Source organism: Dermacentor albipictus, chromosome 7 (assembly GCF_038994185.2).
Source record: "Dermacentor albipictus isolate Rhodes 1998 colony chromosome 7, USDA_Dalb.pri_finalv2, whole genome shotgun sequence".
Classification (NCBI taxonomy): Eukaryota; Metazoa; Arthropoda; class Arachnida; order Ixodida; family Ixodidae; genus Dermacentor; species Dermacentor albipictus.
Window position 1 is genome coordinate 76660674 of NC_091827.1, and position 15420 is coordinate 76676093.

General features: G+C 46.6%; 1 protein-coding gene across 3 annotated transcripts in view; it reads left to right on the forward strand.

The window, feature by feature from the left end:
* Positions 1-5878, forward strand: part of LOC135899031 (ipis-1-like) — a 36562-nt gene extending 30684 nt beyond the window's left edge. For all 3 annotated transcript variants that reach the window (XM_065428279.2, XM_065428280.2, XM_070521316.1), the window contains 2 exons: positions 1897-2153; positions 5007-5878. In XM_065428279.2, the coding sequence (XP_065284351.1) occupies positions 1897-2153; positions 5007-5358 (609 nt within the window). In that variant the 3' untranslated portion in view covers positions 5359-5878. The remainder of the gene's footprint in view (positions 1-1896; positions 2154-5006) is intronic.
* The last annotated feature ends 9542 nt before the right edge of the window (positions 5879-15420 follow it).

A 15420-nucleotide genomic window follows, 5' to 3' on the forward strand; every position in this document is an offset into this window, starting at 1 on the left:
AACAAGCAAAATAATCGATACACAGGTAAAAATAAATCAAATCAGAAAAGCGAGGTCATCACACATACATTACGCATTTAAGTAACAGAACTGGTTGGAAAAGATATTCCAAAAGGACTTCTTCTTGGGCAAGTTGGTGCTTAGATTTCCTTTGCGCCACAAAGTATACCTTGGTTGGAAAAGCTTTGCTGGACTTTGAACAATATTGATGGGTACCTTTCCATTCTTCCTAATGCAAGAGAACCACGGCACATTTGGCATATTCGCGTGCTTATGGTGGCCGGCCTGACGACTTTCACTGACTCGGTCTCAATGGATGGTCGGTTCCTGTGTGGTGCTGGAAAGTTCGCATCGCCAGCCAGCCCTGTGTGAATTAACAGTACAGTTCCGGTGACAGGTTCGGCACGTAGAATGTTCATGCATTCGACAACCATGATTAACATCTTGCTGCGAAGAAGACAAGTCCTTTTGTACAAATAATGGCTCCAGTATAGGCGCCTACTACGGAACGAGGTGGGGGGGGGGAGGTCTCCGGGCCCGAGCCCCCTCCGATGTTTCCCGCAGGGGGGGGGGGCGGAGTCTCCCCACCCCGTCGATGTTCTGTTACCCACATCATTTGAAGTTTCTTTTGAGTTGGCTTTACCTTTTCACCAAAAATTTTATTGGGGCTAAAAACTCACTGCATTATTGTCGGCGCGCATGTGCACAGCTTTTCATTCATACTTTCGCTCTATTTCTGCAAATCCTGACAATAGGAGGACGAGCGCACGAGCGGCGGCTGCCTCATCCGTATTTTTCCTTTAGTTTTTAAAACAATATCCACTGTTAACACGGTGCACAGACACTGTATATTTAAACCTACACACAGGACAAATTTTGTTATATTTTGAAAGAGCAGGAGATTGCCAACTAACAATTATTTCTAATTGTATGGATAGCCTATGCCTAGAGAATGAATTTGTTTGCTGTATGTTCGCCTCGTTTCAAATTGCTTTGTGTGCTATTTCGACCCTGAAAAAATAAAAGACCTGCAGACTTCAGGGACCCCTTCGTCAGAGTCTTTTATAAAGAGCGTGTGAAATGCTCATGAATGATTTGTGTAACAGCATTGCCTCTCTTTCCAGTAGGCAATGCTAACGACTCGCAAGAAAAGCTCTTCTAATCATTTAGAACCTTTATTAGGGATGGAAACGTCGCCACTTGCATGCAGAGATCATAAGTATATATAACCGACTCAGTAACCTAAGTGACACGAAGCCAGATTCACTCGAAATCAGAATCAATAGCAGTCATACGCAGCAGCGCTTATACTCGGAATCACAGTAGAAAAAATAAAGAAAGGGTCCGGCGAAGCAGTATTAGTGACAGCGAAGTATAAGACAATTCTTGTAAGTGAACAATTCTTCGAGGCTGCAGAAAGCTTGTTCAAGTGCAACTGTTATAGGTAAACTAATAGGTAAACGCCATGTAGCTGGGTATAACCAAGGCAATCCTGTTTGCCGTCGCTTGGAGATACTCAGATAATTTTTTCATATTACACCGAATTACATAATTACTCTTAATTAATTATTCAACTTCTCAAGTATTATAGTTACATTAAAAGTGTCACTGATAAAATTGTAGGGCACGATGGAAAACTCCCGATACATCTTTATGTTGCTCAATCGTGACATGCAATAGCGTTTGCCGGGCGTGAAAGAAGCCCGCGAATACACGAAAAATTGCCGCGCGACTTCGAGGCACTTTGCTGTGCGAATTCGCTGTGTGTAACAAGCCGGGTCAGATGCCTAATGATGTTGACGACAACTCCCACGCAGCATCGTCATTATTCACAGTGGGGGAGGGGAGGAAGACCCTGCATAGGCCTAAGACGCGCCCCTCCTCCTCGCGGCGCAGGTGACGGCGCTGGAGCTCCCGTACGAGAACCGCGACGTGTCGCTGGTGGTGCTGCTGCCGCGCCGCCTCGACGGCCTCGCGGCGCTCGAGAAGCGGCTGACTGCCGCTCGGCTGCTTCACTGCGTGGCCCAGCTCGAGGAGCGGCACAACGTGACGGTGTACGTGCCCCGGCTCAAGCTGCGGAGCGTCACCGACCTGGGGCCCGTGCTGAAAGAGATGGGCCTCGGCGTGCTCTTCACGGACGAGGCGAACCTTAGGTACGTCTTCTGGCCCCCGCACGTGTGCAGGGAATGTCCGAGCATTGGCTGTCCGTGGTCCCAGATGACTGCGACCATAACTGGGCTATGTGCCTGAGCTGCCAGGAAGTTCTCCGAGGCGGAGGCTGCTTCTACTTCTACTTCTACTTTATTCTATGGACGGCTTGTTGGTTTGTGGCTAAACGCAGTAGACTGAACATTGTTCAGCGGTGCACCAGAAACCTCGTATCTCGCACACATCAACCTGCCGCTTTTAGATGTCCTGTGTAAGTCGTTTCAGCAACCGCCTGCTAGACCCTAGCTGTGCGCGCAAAATACCGCTAAACATTTGCTGGACTAAGTTATGCATCTGGTATCACCATCGATTCTACAACCCATCTCTCCCAGTCAATCAATGGGACCAGAGGTGGTCGAACGTCCTTTTTTATGGTTCCACTCTTTCACTCTCAACTCACTTAACATTAATCAGAGCAAACAATGTAACCAGCGCTACGTAATCGTGATCACGGAATATGTCGCTCCTTTGTCGTCCTGACTTTCAGAAAGGAAAAATAATGCCGTGCCTTCCACGCAGCTCGTCACAGTGAGCAGTACGTGTGCACGGTTTCGTGCTTAATTTCTGCGCCTAGCGGGTGCTTATTGCGGAAAAACAATCTTTAAATATACCTTACGCATTCATTTCATTATAAATTGATTACGAAGCTAAGAGGAAAGTTCTACCTTTACGCCCACTGAGTGCGTGTAATGGGCAAGAAGAAAATTGTCATGCTTCTCAGATACCAAACTGTGCAGAAGCCGAACGCTTCGCTTGGCCTATACTTGTCTAGATGTAGTGTAGGCTGTGCCACAGACACGTGCGGAAGACTTAATGAGCCTGTTTTGCTGCCCCTGTTTAAAAGTGAATTCATAAAACATAAAGCTATCAAGAAAAACTGAACCAGAAAAAAACTACCTTAAAAGTTTGGTTGTGCTTCAGCGCAAAAGGGATCTGGGTAAGCTGGTACCACGGTTTGGCTGAAGGTGGAACTTCGCTAAAAGCTGCTTTTATGTGAACAAGTAACTCGTGTAGCCCACAATGATCGACGGAGCGTTTACAACCGTACCTCAACAAAACACTTTCAATCAACGGCAATGTTAGGTTCGATTTAGTATGTGTTTACTGATCATGTGGTTTGTGACGTCCTTTAGAAGCGTATAGCCTTCAAGGCTAGCCACATGAGACATCAACACTGCCGCTATTCATCTTCGAAGACTGCCTGGCTTAAAACACGCGCTGCATGCCTTTAGAGGAAGATAATCCAGTTTCATTACTTCCTGCCGTTGAGCACTGTCTTTCGTCACATGGCGTACCATGAACATGTCTTCCCGTGTGCATGAGCCTGGTGATTACACAGGTTAATGTAGTAGTGTAATAACTTTCCGAGCACTTACAATCAGACATTTTATTCTAGTCCGTTCAGTACACAAATAAATTAGTGTCCTTAGACGTAAACTGTACTAGTACATGAATTTAGCGTCACAGGCTTAACGTGGACTTTCGTGGTATAAAGAAACTCTAAGAGCTGGCTAATAAATAAGATCTTTCGTTTTCGGGATTTCTGTTGTTCGAAATTCAGGGTGGACGTGCGAGAGGGAGGAGGTAAAAATTGGGTGTTACGTTTAAAGATGAAACGGGAGATAATTGGGATTTTCCTTGTGTCGCATTCTCCATAGTCCGGAATTTTTCTAGTAACTTCCCAAACGATTAACAAAAGCGAAGATCTCCTTTCGGGCGAATGCGTTTACACAAGCAAAATCACCCACAGAACCTTTTATTGACAAAGAGAGCTGCTCACAAGTTATGTGACGAACTATGTGTACGAATTCTCGCTGGCATGCATTATTTACAAGTTAAACAAATACATAAACAAAGACAGTTAATAGAATCGGTCTTGGTGATGCCATATTTACTTTCTCTGCCCTTTACATTTTAACAAAAGATATATAGGGTAGGCTGTATCAGAGACGCTTCCACAGTGGGGCACGTGAAACGTCTTGTGCGTACTGCAGGTGGTGTATGGGCACGAGGGTACAGAAATGACGTAATCAAATGCATTAGTTATATTTTTGTTAGTGGAGCATAGTACAATAGGAGTGCGCAAGCGTCCCATTACGTGTCTTTTTTTTTCGCTTTTGGCGGGTTTTCTTCAGTATGCGGAATAAAGAACTACGTGAGACATATGACGTGGAAAAGAATTTATTACGCCATTTCTGAACGTGCTTTACAGCTTTGCGTATCGCACGTGCCCTCATAAGTCATCAATTAAAAGTTGCCTAATTAAGTGTAATTAACCTCCAGGCTTGAAGTGCCGCCTGACACGGGCAAAAATGCCGAGAGGCAGTGGGGCTATAGTAATCCAATTAGGAAGACCCACTAAGCTTCCATAAAAGACACTCTCTCACCAAAACTGGAATTCGCCTTCCTGGTGCAGTATTCCGCCACTTCCTCTCAAATGACTCGTTCGATCAAGCAAAGGCCCTCAGTCCCCAGCAGCTGCAGAGCACCTTACGAAGGCGGCGATCAGACTTGTAACGCAGCAGAGGGTGCTGAATCGGTTGGCGCAGGGCAGGGGTAATTGGATATCGCAGGTAATTGGACTTTCGTCCTGCAGTGGTCATAAAATGGTCTGATGATGATGACGACAATATAATTAATTCCGGCGAAAATAAAAAAAAATAGGCTGAGTTACATTATGCTTTTGCCATCACTATAGTTGGGTTAGATTCGCGTCCAAAGGGACATTCATTTTCGAAGTCTTGGCTTCGAAAGGTACGTGGCACAACCTGTACAAACGCGTGTCCTTTGTGGCGCAGGTACCTGAGCAAAGCAGAGGGCGCGCACTTGTCCGGTGCGCGCCACGTGGCCGTCCTGCACGCCAACCAGAAGGGCGGCAAGGGTTCAGACAGCGCCTGCGCTCCCTCTGTCGGCCGCGGCGGCGCGGTCTCCCCGCCGTCGACGGGCGCCAGTCCGCCCCCCAGCCCACCGAGCGGGTCCCCGTCTTCCGCTCCAGCAGCGGACTTGTCCAGCGCCTTGAGCAGCAGCTCCGCATTGGACGAGCCGCGCACCCTGGCGCAGTTCGTGGTCGACCGGCCCTTCATGCTGCTCATGCTCAAGCGCAGGCCCGACGTCGTGCTGCTGCTCGGCTCCGTCAAGAAGCTGGTCTGAGTTTCACTCGCGGTGTCACGGCCGGCGATGCGGGTGCAGTAGTGTTTGCAGCGGCTGTTTTCAACCCGCACCCGACGAGTTAATGGCGAAAAATACAGTATCCTCTCGAGTGAAGCGCTTCTCGAGCTGTCGTCCTTGTTGTCCGCACTTGTGACCTATGTTCGAACGTCTGCCAACGGTCAACAGTATATTGCCTCCCGCTTTACGAAAGTGGGAAACCTATGTGCCGATACCAAGACGGCCTCGTCTGCGGTTATACTTGCGTGTCCATGCGTTTTTCTGTGAAAGTGTGCGGTTCGGCGAATTTGTTTGTTTAGTTACCCTTGTTTATGTACTATCCCATTGTGGTAGTAGCTGTAGACCACGGCGTCACAGACCACGGCCACCGAGGCACGATAACGTGCGGGTAACGGCGCGCATGGGGCTTCAGGCCATGTATAGACCAAAACGATAAACACGACAAATACTTATAAAGCGAAGACGAATATGTTTGTAGTGCAAAACTTACGTAAGTGCCACAATAAATGTTTGATGTATAACGTGAGAAGACCTGGATGAGCTGCTTCACGCTCAAGATGCGCCGAATCGGAGCGTGTCTTGCCCTCAGTCAATGTATTTCATTGTGCATTCACGCCGAAAAGGCGTCATAAATGTGTTCCTTGAGTTCAGGATTTGTAGCTAAGACAGCAGGGGAAAGAAAGGCACTTCTGTGCAGGCTAATAATTTCAACTGTCGGCACAGTTCTACGCACGTGCACAGATAAGGGTGAGATGTACAATCGGTCTGCACTGTCTAAAGCGGCACGAAACTGCCAAATCGGGATTAGTGTTGAAGGAAGCCGCTGACGTCATATATAGCGGCATGTACATTGGCGGCTGGTGCCTGGGAAAATAACTTTTTCCCCTTGATAAACATCAAACATCGTCTTCACAATCGCGACGTCACTGCGCATCTGTATGAAGCGGTGTTTGCACAACGCCGCCTGGAAGCACTGTTGCGAGCGTTTTTGCCGCTAAAGCGCGCTGCACGTCTCTTATAGCGCCGTTTGGCCCTGCCAGCTCACTACAGCATCGCCAAGACCGACGGCGATTGTGCAATATAAATGCACTTCCCATGTGTATGTTATTTGCCGCTGGGTGTGTACCACTGGGTCGTCATGCCACTGGGTAAGTGCTGTCCTGATCATAGAGTGCAAAAAAGGGGGCGTTTACTCCTCCGAGGCGAATGCACACGCGCATCCACCAATGGGCGCGCACTCTGGACCGGCGTCATGCGCCGGACGGCCGGTGACTTCCGCTTCGGTCATCTGGGCGGGGCCTCCCCTTTTTTCTAAAGTTGTATCCGACTATAGTTAAGATTATTAATTTAAGTTAAGACTAAATTATCGAATGAGTATCTGGCCTCCGTGGAGTAAACGAACGGAGAGGAGAGCGCAGCTGCGAAACAGTTTTCATGCCATCGTAGTCACGCTGTCCTCATGCCGACACGTCGTCGCCTCGTTTCGTCCCGCTGTCAGTCGTCAGGCCATCTTGGACATGCTGCCATCGCCATTGTTCCGCCATCTTCATCTTCGTAATTTCATCGTCACATCGTTGTTGTCGCGGCTCAAACGTCGTTGCGATCACGCTGTCATGCAGACAGTAATTCGTGCCGCCATTATCAAGTAGTGTTATCGACGGCGGAAGTTTAGACATATTGCTAGTCTTTCTAGTTGCTTTCCTCGTTCTGAAACAGTGCTCAGTTTTGCGCGGTCGGCGCCATCGGCAGTGACAGGCCAACCTCGGAGATTGTGCAATCTACAGTTCCACACGAGTACGTTATATGTGCCACTGGGTCCTCATGTTTTCGTGTTACTGGGTATGTGCCATCGTGGTCACGCTGATTATCCTCACGGCATCTGACGCCATCCTCGTATATAGTCGTCGACAGCCGATTCTTGTCACGCAATCGTCATCGTGCAGTCGTCGTACATGCAGTTATCGTCACGCCGTTTTCTTCGTGTCATCGACGTCGGACACTCGTCATTCTATTGCCTTCGTGCTATCGTCGTCACACCGCCTTCATTGTTCCGTGGACGTCACTCCTTCGTAATTCTATGTTAATCATGCTGTCGTCATTCAATAGTGATTACGCGCCGTTGTCCCCGTCATGCATTCAGTGCCACAGCGCCGTCGTGGCGAGTAGTAATTTTTTTAACTCGCTTTGGTACGCCCACGACTCTTGTAAGCCGGTACCAATTCTAGTTTTAGTCAGGTGAACTGCTATATTTAATATTGTTCTTTAAGAGTAACCGTAATTTTTGCCACCTATGCCGCCTTTCTGCGACATGAAGCTACGTAAGAAAATGTTATTGATATAGTGTCAATTTAAGCATGCTTCTTGTTGGTGGAATATTGATCAAGGACAATGATCAAAGAAAATAGTTTTGTAGTGAAATAAACCAGGTTTATTAACTGCGTGGCGCAAAAACATGCAGATTGCCAGTGCCTTTCTAGGTAAATCTGAGGCTGCATAGACATATGTATCCTTTACATATATGTACAAGAAAAATAATCAAATATTCTAAGTTCACTGATTAAAAAAGTGAAAACTTCCGACCGGAATAAGCGTGTTTCTTCTAAAACTTGCACCAGCCCCAAGGGAACCAATCAACTTTCCCAGAAAAGGAATCAAGGTAATTATTGGACGTTAATATGAACATCAATGTTAGGGAAAAGATATTGCCTATGTACTCATACTGAATCGGGGAGACCGGGAAGTCTATACCAGTGTAATCTGCGTGGCTTCTCTGGCGATGCCCTTCAACGTGCCAGCAGACGAAATGAAGTAAAAACATATAGTCTAATCTAATGGTATTTGCTATTCAGATCGTGTTCGACTTCAGAATTCACCATTGAAAATTGTCGAGTAGCCATTTCCATTTGAATGCAGTGCATCAGATGTGCGTGTAGCACTTCTGAAGTCTCTAGGTGAGGGGCCAATGCAAGTAAGGGCTCCCATTCCGAACGATTGTGCTGCTGGAGAGTCGTGGCTTCGGCGCAGAGGCGCACCAGTTCCTGGGAGAATTAACGCACGGGTGCTAATCGGTTCTGCTGAGCAAGTTCCCAGCTGTCATTCAATATAAATGCCCCGTTTGGGGGCAGCCTGCAAATCTGCTAACTTGATTCAGGCCAAGAAACATTCGTTTTGAGTCTCACCATGCCTGCAACCCACTAAAACTGGGTGCCCAATGTGGTACCACACTTAGCAATCGACGAATACAGCGGATATACAAATACCTCTACGTGTATGAGAGGCATGCCGTTCTTGTAATTGCTTCATGTTTGTCCTTATCATAGTGCACCAGATAACTGAAAGCAACCGTTTATAATGCAGAAGCTGCTTAGTTGATCTCACGTACAGTTGGGAACGGCATTACATTTAGGTAAGAAATATTAAATAAGCGTAACGTGTTTTTCTCAGAAATCAGGCTCGAGAATAATTTGTTTCATTTACACCCCTAGAAAACGCAGAAGGACGAAGTTACCTTCTTCTCTTTTTTAAATTAAACATCTAAGCAAGAAGCTTAGATATGTTTTTCCGTCTGCGTTTCGCGAGACCTAATGATGGAAAAACTATATGCGTAAAAATACACGCGATAAATACATGCCGCTTGAAAAACAAGTAAAATATTTGTTCTCCAAAAGGAACTGTACAATAACACAGTAGGATGGAAGCCGGCACTGCCACCGCAATGCACGCGCGATCGCCGAGCGTCATTAACAATACACAAAATTTAATGAAGAAGAGAAACAAATGTATCTATTTCTAAGGCATAAATGCATGCCATATGCAATTATGAGAACCGTCTAAGCGGTCCGTACGCACATATCAGCGCGCGAAGTTGTACGAATGACCTGTGCGAGAAATATCGCCAGCAGTTTCCAACGGCGCGACCTTGATGCGGCACAATGCACATCGATCGCAGCGCTGCCACAGTATTTTTCCTCATCGCGCGCCTCACCATGGCGCAGCGGTGGCGTAGAGGTAGAACACCCGCCTCGCGTGCAAGAGGTCCGTGGTTCGAATCCCGGTGCCGCGCAATTTTCTACTGGATTAAAAAAAAATCCGCGCGTTGATAAAATTGCATAAGCAGGTCTGGAGTGTGTCCTGATCCCGGTGACCAGAACCAGAGCAGGATTGGCCACCCTGGTGCAGTACTTGGCCACAACCTCCTATATGAACACAACAATCAAACCCCGGTCCTCAGTCCCCTGCAGCTGCGAAGCAACAGACCACGGTGGCGGTCAGATCTGCGACGCAGCAGAGGGTGCTAAGAATCCCTGGCTCCGGACAGGCCGCCATTGGAACATGAACCTAGCAACGTTTAACGCTAGAACGTTATCTAGTGAGGCGAGTCTAGCAGTGTTACTGGAGGAATTGGAGGGTAGTACATGGGATATACTAGTGCTCAGTGAAGTTAGGAGGACAAATGAAGCATATACACTGCTAAAAAGCGGGCATATCGTGTGCTACTGGGACTTAGCGGAGACACGAGAACTAGGAGTCGGATTCCTGATTAATCAAAATATAGCTAGCAATATAGAGGAATTCCTTACCATTAACGAGAGGGCGCCAGGTCTTGTTGTGAACCTGAATAAGAGGTACAAATTGAAGGTCATTCAGGTGTACGCCCCTACATCCAGTCATGATGACCAGGAAGTCAAAAGCTTCTGTGAAGACGTGGAATCGGCGATGGGCAAGGTCAAAACAAAATATACTGTACTGATGGGCGAAGTAACGCCGGAAGAAGTAAAGAAAGCGTTAGGAGCTATGCAAAGGGGAAAGCCAGCTGGGGAGCATCAGGTAACAGCACATTTCTTGAAGGATGGTGGGCAGATTGTTCTAGAAAAACTGGTCACCCCGTATACGCAATGCCTCGTAACCTCGAGCGTACCGGAATCTTGGAAGAACGCTAGCATAATCCTAATCCATAAGAAAGGGGATGCCAAAGACTTGAAAAATTATAGACCGATCAGCTTGCCTACAAAATATTTACTAAGGTAATCGCAAATAGAATCAGGAACACCTTAGACTTCTGTCAACCAAAGGACCAGGCAGGATTCCATAAAGGCTACTCAGCAATAGACCATATTCACACTATTAATCAAGTGATAGAGAAATGTGCGGAATATAACCAACCATTATATATAGCTTTCATTGATTACGAGAATGAGTTTGATTCAGTCGAAACCTCAGCAGTCATGGAGGCATTGCGGAATCAGGGTGTAGACGAGCCGTATGTAAAAATACTAAAAGATATCTATAGCGGCTCCACAGCCACCGTAGTCCTCCATAAAGAACGCAACAAAATCCCAATAAACAAAGGCGTCAGACAGGGAGATACGATCTCTCCAATGCTATTCACAGCGTGTTTACAGGAGGTATTCAGAGACCTGGATTGGGAAGAATTGGAGATAAGAGTCAGTGGAGAATACCTTAGTAACTTGCGATTCGCTCATAATATTGCTTTGCTTAGTAACTCGGGGGACCAGCTGCAATGCATGCTCACTGACCTGGAGAGGCAAAGCCGAAGGGTGGGTCTAAAAATTAATTTGCAGAAAACTAAAGTAATGTTTAACAGTCTCGGAAGGGAACGGCAGTTTGCGATAGGTAGTGAGGCACTGGAAGTGGTAAATACATCGACTTAGGACAGGTAGTGACTGCGGATCCGGATAATGAGACTGAAATAATCAGAAGAATTAGAATGGGCTGGGGCGCGTTTGGCAGGCATTCTCAGATCATGAACAGCAGGTTGCCTTTATCCCTTAAGAGAAACGTTTATAACGCATTACCATCGACAGCCGTCGTGAGATGGGTTCATCCTCAATTTTCTTTTCCTGGCCAATTATTTAATACGTCAAGAGGTGTATGTTGATCTGTAAAGCACAAGGAGAAAGGAAGGCCGATGGTGGATGCCATTCTCACCGCGGACGGGGTACGTGCCATGTGGTTCACGCGACGACGACGACGACGACGACGACGACGACGACGACGACGACGACGACGACAACAACAACAACAACAACAACAACAACAACAACAACAACAACAACAACAACAACAACAACAACAACAACAACAACAACAACAACAACAACAACAACAACAACAACAACAACAACAAACTTCCTGCACGTGCATTCAAAAGGTCGCCGAACGGCCTGCCTGATCTGCTGCTTCGCTAGCGCTCTGTCGTTCTGGTGCGCCCTGGTCCGGGCTTCATCCGGGTTTGCTGACAAGCAGCAGGCGGTTACCTGCCTTTTTTGAAAATTGATTGTCTCTTTGTTATCGCTTTGACTGAAATTTAGCGGGTTCGATCAGAGACCGAAAGGGTATAGCCGATATTCTAATGGACATTAAGAGAAAAGAAATTGGCGCTGGGCAGGTAATGTAATGCTCAGGTTAGGTAACCGTTGGATCATTAGGGTTACAGAATGGGTACAGAAGGGAAGCGTAATAGAAGACGGCAGAAGTGTAGGTGGTGCGATGAAATTAGGAAATTCGCAGGTGCTAGTTGGAAATGGTTGACGCAGGACAGGGGTAATTGGAAATAGCAGGGAAGAGGCCTTCGTCCTGCAGTGGACATAAAATAGGCTGCTGCTACTGCTGATGGTTACTGATATGGTGATGTCTGTTTCATCCGCGGGCCAGAGAGCTACCCTCTGGTCTGCTTCCATTCCCCCGCAGTATCTACCAGTGGAATTGTTCCTTCGCAGTGGGACCAGTAGCACTCCTGTGGCTTTGGTAGCTACGAATGGAGGAGTTATTCGTATGAAGAACCCCAAGGCCACACAATCAGAGCTTCGCGCAATCTCGTCGCACTTCCACCACCACATAACCGAGGTCCGACAATTTGGATGGGGGGGGGGATCCTCTGTTGTTCACCAGACCAGACCTGTGTAGACGATCTGCTGAAATGCACTAACTTTGGCACGCGACCGGTGAGTTTCTTTATCCCTCCTCACCTAGCTTGCTGCAAAGGCCTAGTCCGCGGTGTGGACATGCGCTTAGGTCCACCAGCAATCCTGGAGATATTTTCTGCAGAGGTGTAGTTTCCATGTACGGCTGTAGCAGGCTTGTATACAATAAGAGGGTCCCTACAGAAACAATCATAGAAACATTAGCAGGGATGGTTGCCACATCCGAGATAAAGGAAGAGCCATTAATCTACTCAGTAAAACGCTTACCTACAAGCGACCACAACAATGCCCCAAGTGGTGGCGGTACGGACACAGCGCTCATGGCTGTCGATCAAGGGCTCCGTTTCGTTTATGCGAGGAAGTCCATATTGGCAACGATTGCACGCTTCAAATGCAAATCATGCGGCCGGCTACTGCAATTGCCCTGTAAGATCGAAATATATCCAGATAATTGAAATAATTGAGAGGAGGCAGTGCTCTCGTCGAGAAGCTCTTGCGGAAGTTCATCAGAGCAGGATCCAGGGTTACGCTGGTGTACCAGCCCAACAGTCACTTGGCATGGACTCGCCGATTTCCCAGACAATTGCAACAGTGATAGAAAAGGCGATGGAAAAAGCATTAGAACAGATTTCACTGAACCTATCTGACTGTTTCACTACGGCAATATCCACGCAATTGTCTGGTATGTCTCAAGGAATAAAAACCAGCGCGAAATTCGGCCGCATTATTCACAAAGTCACCGCAGTGTCAGACAGATCTTCCCTCTAACAGTGTTGATTTAGCAAGACCTTCGACTTCAAATCAGGTTGATCATGAATGTCATTCTGATTCAGGGTCTCTAGGCAATCGAGATGTGGATATGGAAACTCGAGTTCTTAAACGCACAAAATAGCCTAACAACAAACTGCGTAATTATCTTAACTCTAAAACAAAAAGTGTGCGAAAGAATAACTTGCGAGGACTGACTTTCTGAAAGACAGTATTCTGGACCAAGCAGTTGTGGCTGTTTGTCTACCGCCAACATAGGGTGCCTAAGAATACTTCAGTGGAATTGCCGATCAATACATTCTGCTGCGACATATTTATTATATTTAATTTCCCAGCAATCTCCAGACGTTATACTATTACAAGAAACTCATTTTCCGGCTGACCAAGGATCATTTAAACGACTACGGGTGTTTTCGATTGGATAGACCTTCTCGAAGTGGTGGATTAGTTGTTCTGATTTCGTTTAAATTCAGTCATAAAGCAAAAATTTACCATCATATTCTATCATCATCAATGAATGTGAAATCTTAATATTAGGAATAACTATTCCGGTATGTGTCCCGCTGTCTATAATTAACTCCTACTTTCCGGCTGGGGTGCAAGATGCACGCTCACTTGATGTCGCAGTGGTCTATTGCAAAAAGAACATGTTTGCGGCAGGCTTCAACTCGCATCATGTGTCATGGGGATTCTGCAATGACGCATCTTCAAAACGTTTATGGGATTGGACTAAGGCTAACGATTTCACATGTTTAAATGCTAAAGTTGCGACTTTCGTGCGTTCACAGTCGCGACCTGTACTATAGATTTGACATTTACTACCTCAGGCGTTTCCACCTCTTGTTGGGCTGTGCTCATTGCCGCCACTAGCAGTGACCACCGTTCCGATGGTCATTGATATTAACAACTTCCTCATTTCTTCAAATACACATACGCTGACTTTTGTAGACTATTCAAAATTTAAAAGTAATTTACAGTCAACTTTGTCTTCTACCAGGAATGAAAGAGATGTTAAAGCGATGAACCTTTGTGCAATATTGAAAAGTATCATTATAAAATCTCAGTTTGTAGTCGCATCAACAAAAGGGAGTACTAATTGTCGATGGTGGAATACTGATCGCGCACGAGATTATAGAAGCGGTAAAGTTGCATAGAAGAAACTTATTTTCAATCAGTGCCCTACCAATTGGAGTAAATAAAAGTATGCTGCTGCTATGTTTAAAAAAGCAATCTTATTACCGAAGGATAGTTATGATGAAAAACGGTATGATATTTTATAGAAAAGTGGTAATAAAAAGCACCGTTTAGATTCCTCCGCTATCGCAAGTATGTTTCAGTGCCCGTAAATACTGACTCTGTTGTTCTGTCACCAAAATAATTGTCAGAATCATGAGATAAATTGCTAAAGGTTTAGAGCAGTGCTTTACAACTCAACTGCAGGCAAACTTCGCAGGGGCTGTGGCACGGGATGATTTCTTAGCGGTAACAATGGAAGAGCTTCAGCGCGTTGTTCAAGTGCTCCCTGGCCCATATGCAGCCCCGGTTCCAGATGGCATTGCACCAGTCACGTTGAAAATATTGTTTGACCTCGCCCCAGAAGACCTCCATAATGTAGGTAATTACTCCCTCATGAACGCATTGATACCTCCTGACTGGAAACTCGTAAAAATGATCCCCCTGCTTAAAGGGAAGCTGAAGAGTCTGTCGAATTCAATAAGACGCTCATATACGGATGCGGGAACCTTATAAACCATGTCGGTAAAATTTGGTTTTTTTTTTTCAATTAGGAGCGACGTAATCGTCGGTTGAAATTGCGCTGTAGCTCCGCCCCCCTTTGAGTGAGCGAGCGGAGCGGAAACCGGAAACCGCGGTGTTGTGACGTCAACTCTGCTTCGTTCCTTCGCAGCGTCCGCGACCGTGCCTGACCGCGCTTGTTTCTGCGTGCGTGCCATCGTGTATCTGCTTCGATCGACCCTGCATTCCTTTGTTGGTGCGTCTGCGTGTATGTAGAGTGGTAGTCAACGTGCGTGGTAGTCAACGTGAGTGGTAATCAACGTGAGTGGTAGTCAACGTGAGTGGTAGTCAACAGATGAAGGTCGCTACACGTACCGCATGAACCGGGAAGCTTTTCGCGCGTTTAAACCGTCTTTGTAGATTGCCGACAGCTTTGGACAGCGCACAAATGCCGACGATCGCATCCCCGCTTACGTTCCACGAGGAGGCATGCAGGAACACAACACTACAGTTGTTTGACCGGAAACTAGCTCACTAGATCACCGAAAGATCGCCGAGATCACTAGATCGCTTTGGAAAAAACACACTCACTAAAGAG